Genomic DNA, 20,012 nt, shown 5'->3' on the forward strand with positions numbered 1-20,012 from the left:
GGGTTGCAGGGTTGCGTGACCTTGGGCAGGTCCCATCCTGTCTCTGGCCCTCAATCTCTCCCTTCTCCCTTGGCCTGGAAGAAAAAAGTTCTGAGGGCCCTTCCTGTGGGACATCCCAGCCTTCCATTCTCCTGAAACTTCTCATTTCACAGCTTCCCTCCTGTGTGTCAGAGGGGGCTCCATCCTTAGATCCCCAGGTATGTGGGCAAGGAGGGTATGAGAGATTTAGGCTAGATCCAACAGAGGATTGGTTTGCCAAGGCTGAAACAGCCCCTCCAGTGGCCTTCGGATCTGGAGATTTGTACGCCGATGGGTTCTGTGTGGAATTAGGGGCTGGACTTGACCGCTTCAGGTGGTACCCAGGGCTTGGGCTTGAGGACCCTGGGTCTGATGAGAGTATTTAGAACCTACACTGACTGCAGAAGTCCTTACAAATGGAGTCGTATAATAATACTCTTTGTATCTGGCTGCTTTCACGTGGCAAAATGTCTTTAAGACTCATACATGTAGTATATATCAGTTCATTCTTTTTGACTGCTGAGCAGTATTCCATTTTATGAAAATACCACATTTGGTTTAGTCTTTTGTTGTTCATTTCGGTTGTTTCCTGTTTTAGGCTCTTATGAATGAAGCTGCTATGAAAGTGTTTGTAGGAGGCTTTTTGAGGGCATATGTGTCTGTTTCTCTCAGAGAAACACCAGGGAGTAAAATTGCTAGGTCATAGGGGAGAGTGTTTAACCTCGTAAGAACTTACAAACCATTTTCCAAAATGTAGCATCTTGCACTCCCTCTAGCCACGTATGGGAGTTCTACTTGCTCCACATTCTTGCCAACATTTGGAGGTGATGGGCTCTTTAATTCTAGCTATTCCTGTGAGTGTGTAGTGGTCATTGTGGTGTTAATTTGTATTTTCTTGATGACTGATGACATTGAGCACTTTTTCATCTGCATATGGGCCATTTGTATACTTTACTATGCAGATTGTCTAAAGTCTTTAGCCCATTTTGTGGTTGGGGTGTTTGTCTTTGTATTATTAAATTGTAAGAGCTCTCTTTATATATTCTAGATCCAGGTCTTATATACTGTGAATATTTGCTCCGTCTCCAGCATGCCCTCTGATTTTCATACAGTATCTTTTGATGAATAGTTTTTATTTTGACAAAGTCTAATCTATCAATTTTTTTCTATGGTTAGTACTGTCTGGGTCCTACCCAGAATATCTTAGTTACCTCAAGATTGTGAAGATATTCTCCTTAATTATCTTTTAGAAGCTTTATAATTTTAGGGGCACCCGGGTGGCTCATTTGTTAAGCATCTGCCTTTGGCTCAGGTCATGATCCGAGGGTGCTGGGATCGAGCCCCGCGCCAGGCTCTCTGCTCAGCCTGCTTCTCCCTCTCTCACTCCCCCCGCTTGTGTTCCCTCTCTTGCTGTGTCTCTCTCTGTCAAATAAATAAATAAAATCTTAAAAAAACAAAAAAAGAAGCTTTATAATTTTAGCCTTTGGATTTAGGTCTGTGATCTTTTCAAGTTAACTGTGAATGGTGAGAGATAGGAGTTGAGATTCATTTCTTCCCATATGGAGATCTGGTTGTTCCATCATTTGTTAAAAGTTGTTCTTTCCCCCATTGCATTGCAACCTTTGTTGAAAATCACATGCATGCATAAGTATAGATGAGTTTATTTCTGTTTTGTCAGTCTGTTTATCTATGTTTATGCCAATATGGTCTTATTTACTGGAGTTTTATAGTAAATCTTAAATTCAGGTACTCTTGGTTTTTCAACTTTGTCCTTTTAATAGAATATTGGTCAATTTTAGTAACTTTGCTCTCCCATATAAATGTTAGGGGAATTTCTAATTTCCAGTTTCTAAAAAAAATCCAACTGGGATTCTGTTTAGGATTACCCTGAATCTATAGACCAATTTAGAGAGAATAGACATCATAATAATACTGGGTATTCCAATCCATGAATATGGTATATCTCTCCAAGTAAGGTCTTTTTTTCTCAGCAATAGTTTATATTTTTCAGAGTAGAAGTCTTAGACATATTTCATGAAATTATCTCTGAGTACTTTGTTTTTTGCTACTATGATTTTTAGTTGTCCAATTACTTGTTGCTGTTACATAAAAACAAAATTTTTGTGTATTGATTTTGTGTCCTGAAATTTTGCTAAGTTCACTAATAGTGAACTAGTCCTAATAGCTTTTTTGTCAATTTCTTAGGATTTTCCTTGTACCTACTGATTTCATCTACCAATAAAGATAGCTCTACTTCTTTCTTTCCAGTCTGTATTCTTCTTCTTCTTTTTTTCATTTCACTATACTAGGACCCTCCAGTACATTGTGGAATAGAAGAATTGAGTATTTCTGCCTTTTTCCTAATCAAAAAAAATTTCAGTTTTTCACCATGAACAGTGATCATTTTCATCAGTTAGTATTACATTTGCTGAAGTAGGTTTTTATAAATGCCCTTTATCAGTTGAGGAGGTTACCTTTTATTTCTAGTTTACTGAAATTTTCTGTCATAAATCATTTTTATCTTTTTTCCTCCATCTATTGAGATGATTCTAGGATTCTTTTATTCTGGTAATATGGTATATTACATGGATTGATTTGTTGTTGTTGTTGTTGTTGTTTTTAAGATTTTATTTATTTGACAGAGAGAGCTCAACCAGGGGGAGCAGCAGGCAAAGGCTGAGGGAGAAGCAGGCTCCCTGCCAAGCAAGGGAGGACTCTGGGATTATGACCTGAGCCAAAGGCAGACACTTAACTGACTGAGCCATTCAGGCACCCTTATTGTCATTGTTCTTAAATAAATCACCATGCCTATACTTTATTAAAACACATCAAAACTATCAGAGAGTCCCAACTATGAAATGAACTGAAGAAACTTACAATGTTAGGATATTTCCTCTTTGCCTAGTGAGTGACTTCTTCTGTGAAACTTCTTTTTCTTGGAAAGGTATCTAAATTACTTTAAGACCTAGGGTAGTTTGTATACAGAGTTGCTTTCAAGAACATACTTTCTGATCACTTCTATATAAAATTCCCCAGGATTTTACCTGGTTTTTAGATTTTATTTTATTTATTTGACAGAGAGAGAGACAGCAAGAGAGGGAACACAAGCAGGGGGAGTAGGAGAGGGAGAAGTAGGCTTTCCACAGAGCAGGGAACCTGATGCGGGGCTCAATCCCAGGACCCTGGGATCGTGACCTGAGCCAAAGGCAGATGCTTAACGACTGAGCCACCCAGGTGCCCCTTTACATAGTTTTTAATATCACTCCCAAAACTGACTTAAGGCTAGGGAACTACAGTCCTAGAATTAGCCGTGCCCCATGAATATCAGTGGTTTGTTGATGATGGTCATAATCAAGAAAATAAATATTTCTGGTGATTTTTTTTTTTTTAAAGATTTTATTTATTTATTTCCTTGAGAGAGAGAGAGAGCAGGAGAGGGGGGAGGGTCTGAGGGAGAAGCAGACTCCCTGACGAGCAGGGAGCCTGATGCGGGACTCGATCCTGGGACTCCAGGATCATGACCTGAGCCGAAGGCAGTCGCTTAACCAACTGAGCCACCCAGGCGCCCCTCTGGTGATGTTTTTTTTAAACAGTATTGAGGCATACTGTCATACAATAAAGTGCCTATATTTAAATTGTACAGTTTGATAAGTTTTGACCTATGTATACACTCATGAAATCATCACTGCAATTAAGATAGCAAACCCATCCATCACTCTGAAGTTTTTTTGTGTTCTTTTATAATCCCTTACTCACCACTTGCCCATCCCCAGGCAAACACTGATGTACTTTCTGTTATTATAGATTAGTTAACATTTTCTAGAATATTGCATATATAGCATCTTACAGTATATATCCTTTTTGTGTGTTTGTGGGGGTCTGGCTTCTTTTACTCACCATGATTGTTTTAAGATTCATCCATGGTTGCATGTATCAGTAGTTCATTCCCTTTAATTGATGAGTATTTCATTGCATAGATACACATACCACAGTTTGCTTTATTTACTTGTGGACAGACATTTGGGTTGTTTCTAGTTCGGAGCTAATACAAATAAAGTTGCTCTGAACATTTGTGTACTTGTATGGGCAGTTGGTTTCATTAATCTTGAGTAAACACCTGGGAGTGGAATAGCTGGATCATATGATAGGTGTACGTTTAACTTTTAAGAAACAACTAAACTGTTTTTCAAAGTGGTTATGCCATTTTGCATTCCAACCAATAGTGTACTTTTCTTTTTTGTAATGTAAGTTGGGTATCAGGGTAAAACTGGCCTCTTAGAAATGAGTTGGGAGGAGTATTCCCTGAGTATAGTGTCAGTTAGGTGAAGTTGGTTAATAATGTTGTTCAAATCTCTATACCTTTTTAGGCTAAAAAAAAAATGTGCTTGTTCTATCAAGTACTAAGAGGCAGCCATTAAAATCTACAACTCTAATTGTGGATATGCTGTTTCTCCCTTTAGTTGTGTCAGTTTTTGATTCATGTACTTCGAAACTTTGCTTTTAGGTGCACACACTTAGGATCATTATGTCTTGGTGACCCTTTTAAAATTGTTCAGTACCTTTATTTATCTTTTTATTTCTTAATTTCTTTATTTAACAGGTAATAACTGTTGTCCTGAAATCTACTTTACCTGATATCAATATAGCTACTACAGCTTTCTTAAGATTAGTATTTGCATGGTATATTTCTTCTGATCTTTTTCTTTTAATCTTTCTGTGTCTTTCTATTCGAAGTGTGTACATATAGTTGGTTCTCACTCTTTTCTCTAGTCTGGTAATCCCTGCCTTTTAAATGAAGTGTTTCACCCATTTACATTTAATGTTATTTATTGATACGGTTGAATTTTTTATTTCATATTTTTTGTATTTTGTATATTTTGTTTTGTTTTTTCTGTTTGTCCCATCTCATCTTGTTCATTTTTTCTTCTTTTCTTGCCTTCTTTAATATTGAGAACTTAAAAAAAAAAATTTCCTTTGTTAGCTTTCTAGCTATACCTCTTTTTCTTTAGTAGTTACTTTGTGGTTTATAATGTACATCTTTTATGTATTACAATCTACCACAAATTTAATTCATAACATCACTAAGGACCTTATAACAGTGCACTTCCATTTACTACTTTCCTGTCCTTTGTGCTATTCTTATCATATGTCCATGCGTACATAAGTTATAAACCCAACAATTACTCTTTTTGCTTTAAACAGTCAATTATTTGTTAACTAAGAAATGAGAAAATGCTTTTTTATTTTCTAACATATTTACCACTTCCTGTACTTTTATTTCCTTTGTATGAATCTGAATTCCATCTATTATCATTTTCCCTCATTCTTTGAAGAAGTTCCTTTAACACTTACTTATATTGTAGGTCTGTTGGTGAAAGAATCTCTTAACTAAAGATGTTTTTATTTCACCTGTTCTTTTGATGGATATTTTCTCTGGATATGAAATTCTAAGTTGAGAAATTTTTCTTTCAGCACTTTAAAAATGTCATTCTTTTATATTCTGGTTTATGTTGTTTCTGATGAAAAGTCAGATTATTCTGATAGTTTTTCTATATTTAATGTGTCTTTTTTGTGTGGGTGATTTTAAATATATCTCTGTGTTACTGTTTTTTTAGCAACTTGATTTTGGTGTATAGTTTTCTTTGTGTTGATTCTATTCGAGGTTCATTGAATTTCTTGGTTCAGTGGGTTTATATTTTTCATCAGATTCGGAAAATTTCAGCCAGTATTTCTGCAAATATTCTTATTACCCAATCTCTCTTTCTTCTGTTGTTGAGACTTTACATATGTGTTAAACCATTTGGTGATGAAGCTCCATTTAGTTTATCAGTCCTGTTTTCCCTTTGAGCTTCAATTTGGATAGTTTCTAGTACCTTGTCTTTAAGTTTGGTGTTCTTTTCTTCTCTAGTATGCAGTCTGTTTTATTAGAGAAATCTGTCAAGTGAATTTTTTTTTCAGCTACCCTACTTTTCATCTCTAATTTCCATTTGGTTCCCTTTTATAGCCTTTCTTTTTTCATTGTGTTCATATTATCCTTTAAATCCTTGAGCATATCTATTAAAGCTGTTTTAAGGTCCTTGTCAGCAGATTCCGTCATCCCTGTCATGTCTGTATGTTACTGTTGATTGATATTTTTCTCCTGATTATTAGTCACATTTTCTTGCTTCGCCTCACAAGTAATTTTTTATTCTGTGCTGCACATTGCAATGTTTGTTGAGCATTTGGAGTTTGTTATCTTCCTTTGAAAAGTGTTGGATTTTGTTATGGCAGGCAGTTACTTTACATACAGATCGGCTTCATACCTCAAAGGTTTGTTTTTAAACTGTTAGGGTGGGTCTCCGGTTGTTCTTATTCTAGGGTTAGAGTAATCCTTCTAAGGCCTGGCCTTTCTGGGTCCCAAACTAAACGCTCGAGGTGTTCAACAAGGTCCGTCTTCTGTGGCAGATGGGAACTCAGACATCTCATCTTGTGAGACTCCTGAATCCTTCCTTGGCTCACAGCCCCCAGCAGCAGTTACCTGCCAGACTTTTCAGAGGCTCCTTTTGTACAATCAGTTTGGCATCCAGCCATATACTTTAAGGGGGTCCCTCTGCACATTTCTGGAGTTATTTTTTTTTTTTCCTTCAGAATTCCCTTCTTTTCATTATTATATCCTGCTAATTCCAGCCACCTCAGAAGCCCTGAACTCTGACCATTGTCTCCTCCATTCAGCCAGACTGCAGTGCCTTCTTTGGGCTCCACCCCCGTGCCGTGGTCCAGAAGGTGTCCAGGCAGAGACGGGAGTGATCTCACATCAGGGCTTCCCTTGTGAATCACATCCCTGCGCTGCCTACTGTTAAAAGTCTGAAAACTGTTTTCCTGTATTTTGTCCAGCTTCACAGTTGAATCTGGAGGAGGGCTTAGTCCTACACCGGGAACGCCATGATGGCCAGAGGAGTAAGGTCTGCAGTTCTCTTCCTAAGATGAAATTCCATGAAGAGGCATTCCCAAATGAGACTCCTTGTGCCACAGCTCCCGCGCATTCCCTCTTCCAGCCTTTGCACACGTTCTTCCCATTTGCCTCGAATGCATCTTCACCCTCCTCCGCCTCGTGAAGGTTTCAGGGAGCCCCCCTGGTCTCTCTATGCTCTCGGTAGCCCCGTGGTTACTTTTCTCAAATCCTTATATTCTCTGAATTTTTTTTTTTTTTTTGCTTCTGTTGAATTTTCAGCTTTACAGACAGGAGAGACCTCAGTACTCTTCTTATTTTTAAATATCTCTTAGATGTAAACATCTCGTGTGTGTTCTTTTTTTTTTGCAAAAAGAAAAAAGGCTACATCTTTATTGAAATAAAATAATCCAGTGAGTGGGTCTGAGAAAGCACAAATCAGTTGGTTAGGGCAATAAGAGCCTCTACCACGTTGCCCATGTGTTCCCTCAAGCTCCGTTCTGCTGCTGCTCTTGAGATCTCCATCTCTGTCATTATCAGCTCCAGATCTTCCTCCTTAATGGTGACTTTGGCCAGTTCCTTCTCCCGCTCCTGTTCGGCTTTCTGCTCCCCGGACCGTCTGTCTCCAATCACGGACATGGCCGTCTCCAGATTGGAACTCTGGATCTCCTTCTCCTCTGCGTAGTCGGTGACTCTCTCCAGGTCCGCCGCACCGCTGTCATGCTTCCGTGGCTTCTCGGGAGGCCACTCCGGGCCGCTGGTCTCAGTCTCCAACTCCAGCTCCACATCCCCCTCGGTAGCCATATCGATCCCTCATGTGTGTTCTTTATAAGGGCAGTCAGCCAGTCTGTCTGAAGCTCGCTCTTCTTTTCCTGGTGAGAACTTGGGTAGGAATTCCAGCCTGATAACATTCCATGTGAGAAGGTCCACAGATGGAGCACACTGTTGAGTGAAAGGAGTTAGGAGTCTGGGAAGTTCATCCTGCTCCATCCCTATCTGCTCTGTGACCCTGGAGTGGTTCCTGTACCTCTCTGAGCTCTGAGTGCCCCTCTGCCTTAGATATACCTCCAGGGCTGATGGGAGGGTGACATAGGACATAGCTTCTCATGTCTCCTCTGCGACATCCCGTCTTTGATGTGCTCTGCTTAAGTGGTTCTGAGTTTTGCTTTTCTGGCCATTCACGCATTGATTCTCTGATTCCACAACACCTCTTGAGCACTTCTGTGTGTCAGGGATTGTGCCAGGTCCTGAGTGCATGATTGGGCCTAGCTGGCAGTCTGCCCTCACAGAGCATTCAGGCTACTGGGGAAAAGAGACCCCAATCAAAAGATCACACCGTGTATCGGTATGGGTGGTGATCAGTGCTTGGAAGGGGCGAGGGGAGGGGACAGAAAGACTGAAAGATACATGATCAGGTGAGGTGTCAGGGACGGGTACCAGAGGAAGTGATGCTTAAGTGGAGGTGTGTTGGACCAGCATGAGTTACCCAGGCAAAAACTGGAGGGAGGATCATTCCAGCAGAAGAAATAACATGTGCAAAGGCCACAAGGCTTGGAAGAGAGAGAGGGTATTAGAGAATGGGAAAGGCAAGAGGTGAGCCGGTCCCAGGCCAGATGCCTGAAGATTTCTTACATCATGTGCTTCGTGGGTGTCCCTGAGCTCCCTGCCACAGGGGAGGAGGGGGCCAGGATTTTGACATCAGGAATTGTAGACCTTGAGAAGAACTGATCCGGAGGGTCTTCTAGAAACCATTCTTCAGGGTAGAGACTGGGGCTTAAGAATGAAAGCCACGTGCTCAGTGTATTGCTCAGAAATTCTCTGTCCCTTGTGCCCAGGTTCCTGGGATGTGTGGGTTGAGGCCAAAGGAGACCACGTGGCCTTGTGCAGAGGGCCCCTCAGGTAGCTGGCAAGCTTGACTCCTGTGGGTCAAGTCCACTGACATGGACTTTCGTGTGGCCCTTAAAGTGACTGAACGTTCTGGGCCTCAGTTTCCTTATCCGTCAAAAGTACCAGTAATAGCTGCTTACATGTGAAGAGCCGTGTACCCTGGGATCTTGTGTGTTCTTGGGTTCTCACAGAATCCCCATGAGAGGCTGGTCCGCACCAGTTTTCTTGGTGAATAAAAGGGGGCATGGGTGGGGGGGAGCTAAGGTTAAGAGAGCGAAGTTAAGAGGCTAGGGCCACAGAGACCGAAGGGGAGGGACCTGGCATTCAGAGGTGGGTTCATCTTGCTCCACACTTGGTCCCCAAACTGTGCTTTAGGGAGGCAGTGGGGAGCTCAGAGACAGAAGTCTGGACACATACCATGGACTTTGATGTGTAGGTTCTGTGGCTAAAAACATTTGGAAATTGTGAGACAAGCTGCCCTTTTGATTGGCCCCCAGGGGCCTCCATGGTCCTTGGCTCCAAAAGGGAGAGAAAGAGATAGGGAGGGAACATAGGGATGTGTCCTTCCCCACCCAAGCCTCTCTAGTTTCTGATTAAGAAAGCCAGAATCCAGAGAATGGGAGTTGAGACAGTGAGGACCACCTGTATCCTCTGCAGACGGTGGCCTTGGGGACTCCTCCTGGGGCTGGGGTGGGGCGGGTGAGGGCTTGCTTAAGGGGGCTGTGACCGGAGTGTGCCCTCGCTCCTGGCATCTGGCCACCACTGTGAATGGAGGAGGGGGTACCGTCCAAGAGGACAGGAGGGCAGCCGAGTCCTCTGAGCTCATCTCAGTGTCTCAGGCTGGTGAACAAAGCACCGAAGAGTGCGTTCTCCTGTGTGACCTTGGGTGAAGCCCTGCTTCCCACTTCTCTAGGCCTGGGCTTCTTCACCGGTGCCAGGAATGGCCCAAGGTGGAGGGTCAGGAAGTGCCTTTTTATTTTTTGGCCCTGAAAGCAGTGGGTGGAGTGTCTGATGCTGAGGATAGACACTGTCCTGGGGCCAGGGGTATAACGAGGCCCCTCTTCCACCCCCAGAGGCAGGGGGGCAGCGGCACCGAAGGGGCCCCTTCCCATGCTGCCTGGTCCCCTTCTTGCCTTCGGGGGGAGGGTTGCAATTGAGCCAGAAGACCACTGCCCCCCTCCTGTTCTGTGTTGAATGTGGGAGTGTGGCCTAGTAGTTTAGGGCCCCAGGCGGCATGAAGGAGCTGGACTGCTGCCCGCCCGGGACCGCCAGAGGTGAAGACCACCTGGGGGTCAGCCCCCAGTTCTCAGCGACTCCAGCTTCTGCAGAGGACTCGGGAGGGAGGCAGAGGGTCTGGGAAATGGTGACCCAGGCTTCCCCAGACACCACCAGGGGACTGCTGCACTGATTTGGGTGCAAGCAGCATGTAGACTTAAGTGCTATCCCCAAGAGTGACAAGTCCATCAGTGCCCCTTCCTCTAAAACCCCGGGGCTACATGGAGCCCCTCTGCTTTTCCCCACCGCCACCAGTCAACCCTGGCACATCCCTGTCTGTCTGCTTTCTGTCATTACTTCTGAGCCAGCCTGCCTTGGAAGGAAAAGAGGCTTCAGAGCCAGTGTTCTAGAAAATGCTCTTGGGCCTGGGTTGACAATTCAGGTGCCCCAAGCACAGGTCATAGGCTGCATTCTTAGACACCGAGAGCCTGGGTTGGTTGAGGGTTATGAGTGATCCTCCCAGTGAGCTGGCCAGTGGCCTCTGGGAAACTGAGTGTTAGTTGACAATCAGGCTTCCCTCGAGAAGCTGGGGAAGGTTCTAGAATCCTGGACTTTCTTAGGCTCTGAGTGAGAGCGAGAGCCTTTGCTATGGACCGAGAAGAGGTTTTGACCCTTGAGCATGGGGTTCTGTGGCCCAAGAGACCACTCACTCGGCCTGCTCCGAGGGCCCACGGGGACTGAGAGCATGACCCTCTCAGGTACTGCCCCCGGGTGGGAGCCACCGGACGATCCAGACACGGGCTCTGAGTGTTCACATCCGGAGGTCTCCCCGTCTCCACGCTTCGTGGCAGCGAAGACCCAGACGAACCAGTCGGGGAAAAAGGCTCCGGCCTCCGTGGTCCGATGCGCCACCCTCTTACACCGCACCCCTCCAGCCACCCAAACCCAGACGTTCCGCACTCCAAACTCGGGATCTCCGGCAAGCAAGGCGACCGCAGGTACCGATGGCCTATGTTATGCTCACACTTCACCACTCCCCACCCCGCTCCCACCTGCCACAGCTGTGCCTGGGGTCCCTGTTCCCTTGCAAGAGCGAGTGGAGGTCCCGTGGCCCTCTGGGACAGATCTGGGTGCCTCTCACTGTGCCTCCACCGTGGCAGGCCACGTAGCCTCTGAGCCTAGATTTTTGTACCCTAAATCAGAGGGTTTGTGCTTGATGGTTTGCAAACTTTTTTTTTTTTTTTTTTTTTTAAGCAGGGGAGTATTTTTTTCCCAAGTCATGGCCTAAGGAATTAAAAAAATTTTTTTTTAAATTAACTGCCAACATTTGAGCATCAGGAGATTTTGTGTAAGACGTTTGATTTCTTGCTGACGTTGAAAAATCATATCTGACAGAGGTGGGCCCACTTTCCTGGAAGGTAGCAGTTGGCTTGGGGCTGAGCCACGGCGGCCCCCTTGAATAGAGCACATACTGCCCAGTATTCCGTGGTCCTCACCACTCCCTCCTGCCTCCCCAACACAGTGGCCACGTGGCAGGTGTCATGTCTCATTGTGATCACGCTGTTGTCTGTCTTGCATCCAGTCCCGTTCATCCATTTCCATCACCTGCCTGGACCTTCTTGGCATGAGTTTGCATCCCCCATCTTCCTGAAAAACCCAATCTAAAAACACATTTCTAGAAAGAGCTGCTCCCCATGAAGCAGAGCTCTGTTCTCTTAGCCTCCCCCTGCCTGGTACGACCTGTGAAGCCCCTCCCCTAGCCCAGCAGGAAAGCAGTGGGTGCCAGCCCCAGTGTGTTCTGAGTTCGTGCAGGAAGGGGCTGTGGCTGCAGGAGGGTATCAGGCCGTGAAAGGTACTCAGCAGCCCCGCGCCCCGGAAAACTGATGAGACACGCCCTGCGACAGCCCCGATGCTGAGTAGCAGCTGTCAGGAATCCTCATTCATATCTGGGTGGACTGAGCCTTGGGCTGCCTGCCGCCGGGGTGTGGGGTAAAGAAAGAGTCATGACGTTGTCCTTGGACTGTGGGCCTTTCCTTGCCCTCAGGAGGCCCAAAGCCATCAGAGAAATACATAAGCGTTCAAACTCAGACCTGAGACCTGAGTTAAGTGAAACAGTAGATTGGACCAACCACATAGCCATGAGATGGTTGTGTTTACCTTTACTCTGTGGTTCAGGAGGCTCATTTGGGGCAAAGGTTTGGTTCTCTCTTTTTTTTTTTCTTAAGACATTTATTTATTTGAGAGAGAGAGAAACAGCACGAGAGGGGAGAGGGTCGGAGGGAGAAGCAGGCTCCCCGCTGAGCTGGGAGCCCGATGTGGGACTCAATCCCAGGACTCCAGGATCATGACCTGAGCCAGAGGCAGAGGCTTAACCAACTGAGCCACCCAGGTGCCCCAAAGATTTGGTTCTTAAAAATGTTTGAGGATAAGTTTATTGTGTTTAGGTCTTCCAAAAGAGGAGTAAGTGGTCAGTCAACCTTGAAGGTAATGATTTTTCAGGTACTGCGCTGAGAAAAGCCATAGCAGTTGTATTTTTGCAACAGTAGTCATAAATTGGTTGGAGACACACTGGTCATTGTGGGCTCTTTGATGGTGGATATTGGCTCAACTAAATAAGGGGATCCTGGCTTTCCCATCTTGCTTTTACTCTTGACCTTGTGGCTGGGAGCTTGTACATTGACCGTTTTGTGCAGAAAATTGCCTGCAAGGGCCGTGTGGCCTGTGGTGGCCCTCGGAGCTCCGCGCATCCAGTGAGCTATGGGACGTGCCTCTGGCTGCCGCCGTGTGGCCTGGAAGGCTTGTGGGGCTCACAGGGCGGAGGACAGCAGGGGGTGAGCAGGGCCTTACCCGTCAGAGCCAGAAGTTGTCCTTGCCCCCGTCCCGCTAGCAGGCCGTGCTCCGTGGGTACGAGCCTGCTTGCACACGGCGCCCCCCACCCCCTTGGTTTTCGGCCCGAGGTGTTGATGCCTGGAGAGCTGTTCCGAATGTGCACCGTCAGCTGAGCAATGGGGGACTAATGGTAGGGGTCTGTAAGCTCCGTGCTGCATACTGAGATGTTGGTTAGGCTGCATGGAACACCACAGACGGGTAAGCGTTGAAGGAACGCACAGGGATTAAGATGGAGAAAGGAATCACTTCCCTACCCCAGACCTTTTTCAAGAGACTGCATCTGCCCTAGGAACGAACTCTCCTTACTTTACCTTCCGATGGGTTAGGAGTACACCCAGCTCCAGAACTGGGCAACCTCACTTCCCTGTCTTTTTGCCTGTAGAGTGGGGATGACAGTGTGGATCTCAGAGCTCTATCGGGAGGACTGGGGGCGACCATGGGTGTAAGGTGTGTGACCATGCCCGGTGCATAGTAGGTGCTCCGTAAATGAGAGCCCACCCCCCCACCCCCAACCCCAGATGAAGAATTGAGGGGCTCTCTGTAAATCGGCAAAGAGAGCCCCTCACCTCTTCGTGAGGTGGGCCAATGTGTAGCCGTCAGCCCAGGTGTTTTCATAGACACATTTTGAAGAGCGGGTCTTGCGATGTTATCAACGGCCTCGGCGTCGGGAGGCGTCATTGGGGTCGGGAGCCTGGGCTTAGAGCAGGGCCTGTAGGAGCCACCTGCGGCTTCTTGCCCCGTTGCCCCGTCCTCGTTTCCCTGTTGCCCCATCCTTGTTTCCCCGTTGCCCCATCCTCGTTTGGAACCCTGGCCCCCACGGTCTGAGCACTTGCCCTTCTGACGTAGGGTGGGCTGGGTGACGGTGGCATTTCCCAAAGTGGGTTCCGGGCAATCACCAATTTTGAGGGATACTAAGGAATTTTTAAAATGGGCTTCGGTGGCTAAATATATTTGGGAAGGCTGGGTCACACAAGCGAAATGGGTCTCTTTCGGGTTGAGCTTCTCAGAGCCTTTGATGTCCTTGTGAGAGTTGTCTGCCCTTACAAGGGACTGGGTCAGCTGCTCATCCGCATTGGACTTGCTCTCAGAAGACTTTATCTGCTAGAGCGGCCCACAGACGCGTTGTGCCAAGAGCAAAGCTGCCTTCTAGCGCCTATATTCTGTTTCAGAACCTTCTGCAGGTGGGGGTGGGGGTCGGAACTAAACCGGTCAGTTCCCTCCTGATCGGACCCCATCTCTTCGCTCCAGGTTTCCAGTCAGCGCCGGGAAGGTGCCACCTCCAGGTGGAGATGCCCCAGAATCCCTTAAGGAGCCAGTCCCTTCCCCCCAGATGAACTCTGAGCAGACTTCATCTGGTCTTTGGGCTCCCAGGGTGTGGGGCTGCCCCAGCTCTGCCAGTCACACTGTCTCTCCCAGGATGCCCTCCCTGCCACCCAGGGAGCACTCGGCTAGTGGCGCTGGAATCCGCTGTCTGGCCCTGCTGTTCCGCCAGAGCCACCAGCAGGAAGTAGTCTGTCACCCTCCCTGCTCCTTGGTGGGGCCTGTGGCGGCAGATTCTGGCCGAGGAAGTAGTGGGTGGCAGGTCCAGATGACTTAGTGTCACAAATGTGGCTCCTTAGGAGCCAAAGATGGGAGATCCAGGCCTATTTGCCATCGCCCACTCAGCTGGGTTTCATCTGGGCATTCAGGTCACACACGCGTGCCCTCGTGCCTGGCCCTCCACCCACGCTGGGCACTGTGCGGGCGATCTCTTGGGGCCCTGACAAGGTATCAGGCAAGTCAGGTGAGCCCAAGGAGCTGGGGGTCTGGTTTGGGGTCCTAGAGCCCTTCTCACTGCAGGTTCCCCAGCATAAAGCCCTGGACGCTCCCAGCCCCCGGACGGGGCAGTTCCGGGGTACCCTGGCCTCAGAGTCCCCTGTGGCATGCCCTTCCCCTGGGCCCTTGTACTGCTAACCAGTCACCAGTGTTTTCTTGCTCTCTCCTGTCGCCACCCAGCAGAAAGCGCTTTCAGTCGGAGAGTAGAAGGCAAAGCACAAAACCACTTTGAGGAGACAAATAGCAGTTCCCAAAACTCCAGCGGTGAGTGTGCCCTGTGACAACCATCCTGTGCTGTGACCTCCACGCACTCCTTCCCTTGGTGGTGGCAGGTGCTCTGGGCTGGGCTTTTCTTGGTACATGATGGTGTTCCTGGGAGGACAAGGCAGGCAGGGAATTAGGGAGGGGGCCAGGGCCAGGCAGAAATGGGAAGGGTGTTTTCTTCCAGGGACCTGCGTCTGGGCCTCAGGGGCATCTCAGGGACCGCTGCTCTTGTCTCTTCCCCGTCCCCATGGAGAGAGGAACTCGACCTCCCCATAGCCTGCAGCATTGACTCAGATGGCCCTGGAGGGGGGGGCGTCGGGGTGGAGGGGAGTTAAGAGAGCTCGTGCTAGGTGTTTAGAGTAAACGTTGCAGCCAGTTTCTTTCCAGGACAGGCAGAGGCGGTGTTGTAGAGAGAACTATAGCGTAAGAGCCAGAGACCCCAAGCTCTGGCCCCACTTTGGACCAGAGGCCGTCTAAAGGTCCTCTTCGGGTTGGCCATGGTGACCGGTGGTGTTTTGGCGCCCCCTGGCGGCTGTCCTAGCGCACCTTGAAGCCGGGCCGCGAAGGCCTCTCCCGGGACCGACCTCAGCTAGCCTAGCCGGGCCCTGGGGGCCTGTCCGAAAGAGGCCCCGCAAGCCGGTCTGCACAGGGGCAACCAGGGCAGGATGGGAAGAAGTTCTGATACTTGGGTTACGGTAAGGTAGGGTACCTCCTCGCTTTCTTGTGCAGCTGTGGCCGAGCTCAGCAGACGAGGTGCTGGCCGCCGCCCAGGCACAGACGGGGGTCCATCAGTCAGGGTCTTCATGACACAGCCAGGAGCACGGACTCGGCCGTGGAGGCTTCTGCCCAGTACGCTGAGCTCCGGCTCTGGTCCCTAGCCGAAGCGTGAGCCCCGGCTGCAGCGCCTGCATGCTGGGGACTGGGGCCAGCCTCGCGTTCTCCTGCGCGGGGAAGCGGGGCTCCCGCACACGTCCCTGTGGTGGTGGGCAGTCAGCGAGGCCGGTGGAGGTGACACACTCCCGTGCGGGCTGTTGTGGCGGCAGTGGCGGAGGTTTTAAGGAAACCAAGTGATCCGTGGAGTGCCCCGAGGGGAAGCGAGTGAGGTGCGCTGGGGGGGTTGGGGGGGGAGGGCTGGGAATGTCAGCGTAGCCCCGGGAACCGTAGAGCGCGTGCGGCTTTTCCAAACGGCTCACCCTTTTGAGAAATGTAACCCAGCCTCCCCGAGGCGGCACTAAGAGCGATGGGGTGACTTGCCCAAGGCCACACAGGAGGCACCCCCTCCCGGGGAGCCTTCGCCTCAGCAGCCAGGCCGTGTCTCCCCCGCCGCCTCTGGGTCCTGCAGAGCTGCCCCTCGGACTGGGGGACTGGGGAGGACGGTGTGAAGTGCTGGCAGCCACCATTTATTGAGCGCTTACTGCGTGCCTGGCCTGTGTTCAGAGCTGTACGTGTCTCACCTGTTTTCATCCTCACCACAGCCCCGGGGCGGGGGTGGGCTGTCAGTGTTATTGTTAACTCCATTTTCTGGACGAGGAAACTGAGGCCCAGGAGAGGTCAGTCATGGGTCCAGGTCCCCAGCCTGTAAGGGATGGGGCCAGGACCCCGGGCCCAGTCCCTCTGGTCCTCCCCTGCTGCCTTCTGCCTTTGAGGCTCACTCGACAACGCCAGTGAGCAGAACCCCTCCCCGAGGCTGCTCTGGTGTCTGGCGCCAGGATCTAGAAGCCGCTCCCAGCTCCCTCTCCTGAAGGGGCAGCCACACGTGGACATTTCCTCATTAGAGCTCTGTGGGCTCACTCTCTGAGAGTTGAGGGTGTCCTGGAGGCATGGCCCTGGCTGACTTTGCCCTGCCTGGTGCTCCGGCACCAGCCCAGAATGTGAGCCTGGCTCTCAGATCCTCCTCGAGCCCCGATGGCTCACTGCTTCCTGAGGACGGAAGTAATGACAATCATCTCAGAACACCAGATCGGGAAGAGACTTAGCTAAACTGTTTCTCTTTTGCAGAAACTGCAAGTCCCCTGATTTCCAATCCTTTCCCTCTCCTACAGAGTAAGTGACGGTCCCATGGGGGGCTGGAGAGGGCAAGGCAGGGCAGGGAGTGAACTCAGCCGGCCACCTGCTCAGGACCTCCCCAGAGCGCCTGCCCTTGGGCACCCCCTAGGCAGACCTGGCAGCCAGCCGAGGCAGGAGGAGGGCCTGGCCCCAGGTGGGAGGGGGAGTCCGGACAGGGGACGAGGCAGAGTCCTGACCACAGGCAGCCTGCCTCCGCCCTCCCCGGCCCTGGCAGGAACCCAGGCCTTCCCGTTGCTACTCGCGGGGGCAACCTCAGGACACAGCTCCTCCAAGCCCATCTCAACCGCCCTTTGCGTCTCTTCGTTACTCCTCTTTGGCCCCCTTCTTTCCTCTTCCTTCCGCTTTTCCCCGTGCCGGGCACTGGCTTGAGTGCTGGGGACGCAGAGGTGGAAGGTCCACCTGCGCATGCGGCCCCATCCCGCCCGCTCTGTCTTCCCTGTCCTCACCTGTCCTGTGTCCTCTCGCCTTTCTACGGCCTTCTCTACTTTCTGCCCTTCTCTCTAGTTTATTTCCCGCTCCCTTTACCGTGCTCTGTACTCTTCACCTGGTTTTTGTTTCGTTCATACACTCATGTAGCTGTTTGCTCGGCGCGGATGTCTGCGGAGCATGTGGGACGTGGCCCTGCCCCAGAAGAGCACCTGGTCCGTCAGTGTTGCCCCCCTCCCCTCCCCAGTGCCCAGAACAGTGCCTGGCACACAGTAAGCACTCAATAAATGTCTGCTTGATTGAATCAGACAGCCTCTTTATCTGCAGGTCTTCCTCCCTCCCCCCAAGCTTCTCCCTCAGCAGTTAGTGACAGGGGCGGACAGGCTGGGCCCGGAGCCCCAAGCGCAGAGCCCCAGCCAGCTCCCGGGCATCCGGGGTCATTCTGACCCTAACGCAGCTGCCTCGTTTCTCCCCCTCCCGCCCCAGAACCGTACACCTGCGGCGCCTGTGGGATCCAGTTCCAGTTCTACAACAATCTGCTGGAGCACATGCAGTCCCACGCAGGTAAGGGAGCCTGCCCGGAGGCCACGCTTTCTCAGGAAATGGGCACCGGGCCTGGGACCTGTCCTCAGGGAGCCCTGCGGCCGCCCAGGGCAGGTCTGTGCTGAGGAGGGGGGTGGGAGCACCGTTAGGGGGACGAGCTGAAGAAGGCTTCCTGAAGGTTGTGGCTCTGGCGCTGAGCCTGAAGGCCCCATGGTAGCTGACCAGGAAGGATGTCGAGGGGGCAAGGGAGTGTGGTTTGAGATCTCGGTGAGCCGAGGCAGGGGCTGGGAGGGGCGAGGCATCCTCCCGGGGCAGCCTGGGCCCAAGCCCCGTCTCCGAGCAGGTACGTTCGTTGTAACACCGTCCCAAACGTGACAGCAGCCGTCCTCAAACTGGAGCGTGCCCCGGGCCCCACCCTGACACCGGGGTCTGTAGGCCCGAGGCAAGTCCCCGGTGACCAGCTGCCTGCCGGCTGGTGGCTTACTACCTAGGTGACCTTTCTATCAGCTGTTCTGCCACCTTCCAGGCTTGTAGTATTAGCATCCTCCTCTCAACCGTCCTGCCTTCGGAGCCATGCCTCCCGTTTTTAGGGTTTTTTCGCAGTAGCACCCCACTTCTGGTCCAGTTTCTGTTTCAGTCAGGCAGACACTACGTGCGATGGCAGATAAACCCCAAATTCTCTAGTGGTTTGACATAATCACTTCTGCGGTCACAGCACAGCTTAATGCAGGTGGCCGGGCTGGCTGGCCCTGAGCTCGGTGACCGAAGCTCCGTCCTCCCCATTGGCTCCTCAGAGCCTCCCTCTCTGGGACTGGGCGGCGGGGAGAGAAACACACTTCCTCCTTCACCACTTTGGATCACAAGTGACACGTGACCTATGTGCCCACATTCCAGGGGCGGGAGCACGCCCAGCGCCACTGTCCAGGGACAGCCTGACACACTGCCAAGAGAAACGGGAACCTGGGGGTTCAGCTAGCGGTCCTTGCCGCCCCTCCCTCCGAGGCCTCCTTGGGGCCTGGGGCGGGGGGCATTGGAAGTGGTGGGAGGAAAGCGCCTGACAGGCAGGGTGGTGCAGGAACGGTGGTCTGTGATGGCGACTGTTGCAGCTCGTGCCCCTCTTAGGGCAGGTGTGACCCACCCTAGCGCAGGGCTAGACTCTCATTTAGGCGGGGGGCTGTTCTGTTCTGCGAGCGGGACCCCTCTTCGTTCATTGTGTCCGTCTGGTCCCTTGCACGCAGTCATTGGGTGGGCGCTGTCCTCTGGGCGCTCAGTCACGTGCTCTTCGGTGGGGGGAGCTATTATTTCTAATGAACTCATTAAAATCAGAGCTGAGCCAGATTGGCGTGTGAGCTCCAAGTTCTGGTGTGTCTCCAGGCCACGTGACCCAGGCAGGAAACGTACGTGTGTGTGTGTGTGTGTGTGTCTCTCTCGTATCCGTCCGTCCGTGTCCTCTCCCCCCGCCGCCTCCTCCATCTCAAAAACCTGTGCTCTCCGGCTGCCCTCCTGCTAAAGTCTTCACGTGCCTCACGCCTCCTGCTTGCCTTGGCTGGCAACTGGCCCTCGCCACGGAAGGCCTCGGATGCCCGCTGAAGGCGTTCAGACTGGATCCTGTGGGAACCAGTGACAGGCACACCTCTTGGACCTGAGCCTCCCATACTCCAGCTCTGCTGACTCCTCCTCCTCTGGAACCCGGACCCTCCACCTGCCCCCCTGTTGGCTTCTGGCTGCTGAGGCTAATTAGGGAAGAGTCTGTCTGGGTGCCTGTGCTTCCCCATCCCTCAGGCAGTTGGGTGGAGGCCATTAAAATGCAAATCAAGGCTGGGCCCGTGGTGGCCCCATGGCTCCCAAGCCTCCCGACTTGTTTTCTAGGGAGAGCTTTGGGCCGCTTTGTTCTGGTCCACTGCTGGCAGAGAATGCCTTGTGGGCAATCCAGTGCAAAGCCAGCCTGAATCCCAGCCAG

At 50.5% G+C, this 20,012-nt stretch overlaps 2 protein-coding genes across 24 annotated transcripts in view; one reads left to right on the top strand and one right to left on the bottom strand.

The window, feature by feature from the left end:
• ZNF618 (zinc finger protein 618) overlaps positions 1-20,012 on the top strand; it is a 184,914-nt gene that overhangs the window by 146,612 nt on the left and 18,290 nt on the right. For 5 of the 23 annotated variants that reach the window (XM_064579953.1, XM_064579956.1, XM_064579954.1 and 2 more), the window contains 4 exons: positions 10,807-11,046; positions 14,933-15,016; positions 17,015-17,059; positions 17,996-18,073. The exons of 2 other annotated variants lie outside the window; for them this stretch is intronic. In XM_064579953.1, the coding sequence (XP_064436023.1) occupies positions 10,807-11,046; positions 14,933-15,016; positions 17,015-17,059; positions 17,996-18,073 (447 nt within the window). The remainder of the gene's footprint in view (positions 1-10,806; positions 11,047-14,932; positions 15,017-17,014; positions 17,060-17,995; positions 18,074-20,012) is intronic. 16 more of the 23 variants (XM_054509365.2, XM_054509368.2, XM_064579966.1 and 13 more) reach the window with 9 other exon arrangements.
• On the bottom strand, positions 7,323-7,755 carry LOC123849932 (huntingtin-interacting protein K-like). The gene has a single exon (XM_045882989.3). The coding sequence runs from the start codon at positions 7,748-7,750 to the stop codon at positions 7,385-7,387; it is 366 nt and encodes a 121-aa protein (XP_045738945.1). The 5' UTR covers positions 7,751-7,755; the 3' UTR covers positions 7,323-7,384.

This window comes from Mirounga angustirostris, unplaced genomic scaffold (assembly GCF_029215605.1).
Source record: "Mirounga angustirostris isolate CCGP_5_RB_7025 unplaced genomic scaffold, mMirAng1.0.hap1 SCAF_15, whole genome shotgun sequence".
NCBI classification, from domain to species: domain Eukaryota; kingdom Metazoa; phylum Chordata; class Mammalia; order Carnivora; family Phocidae; genus Mirounga; species Mirounga angustirostris.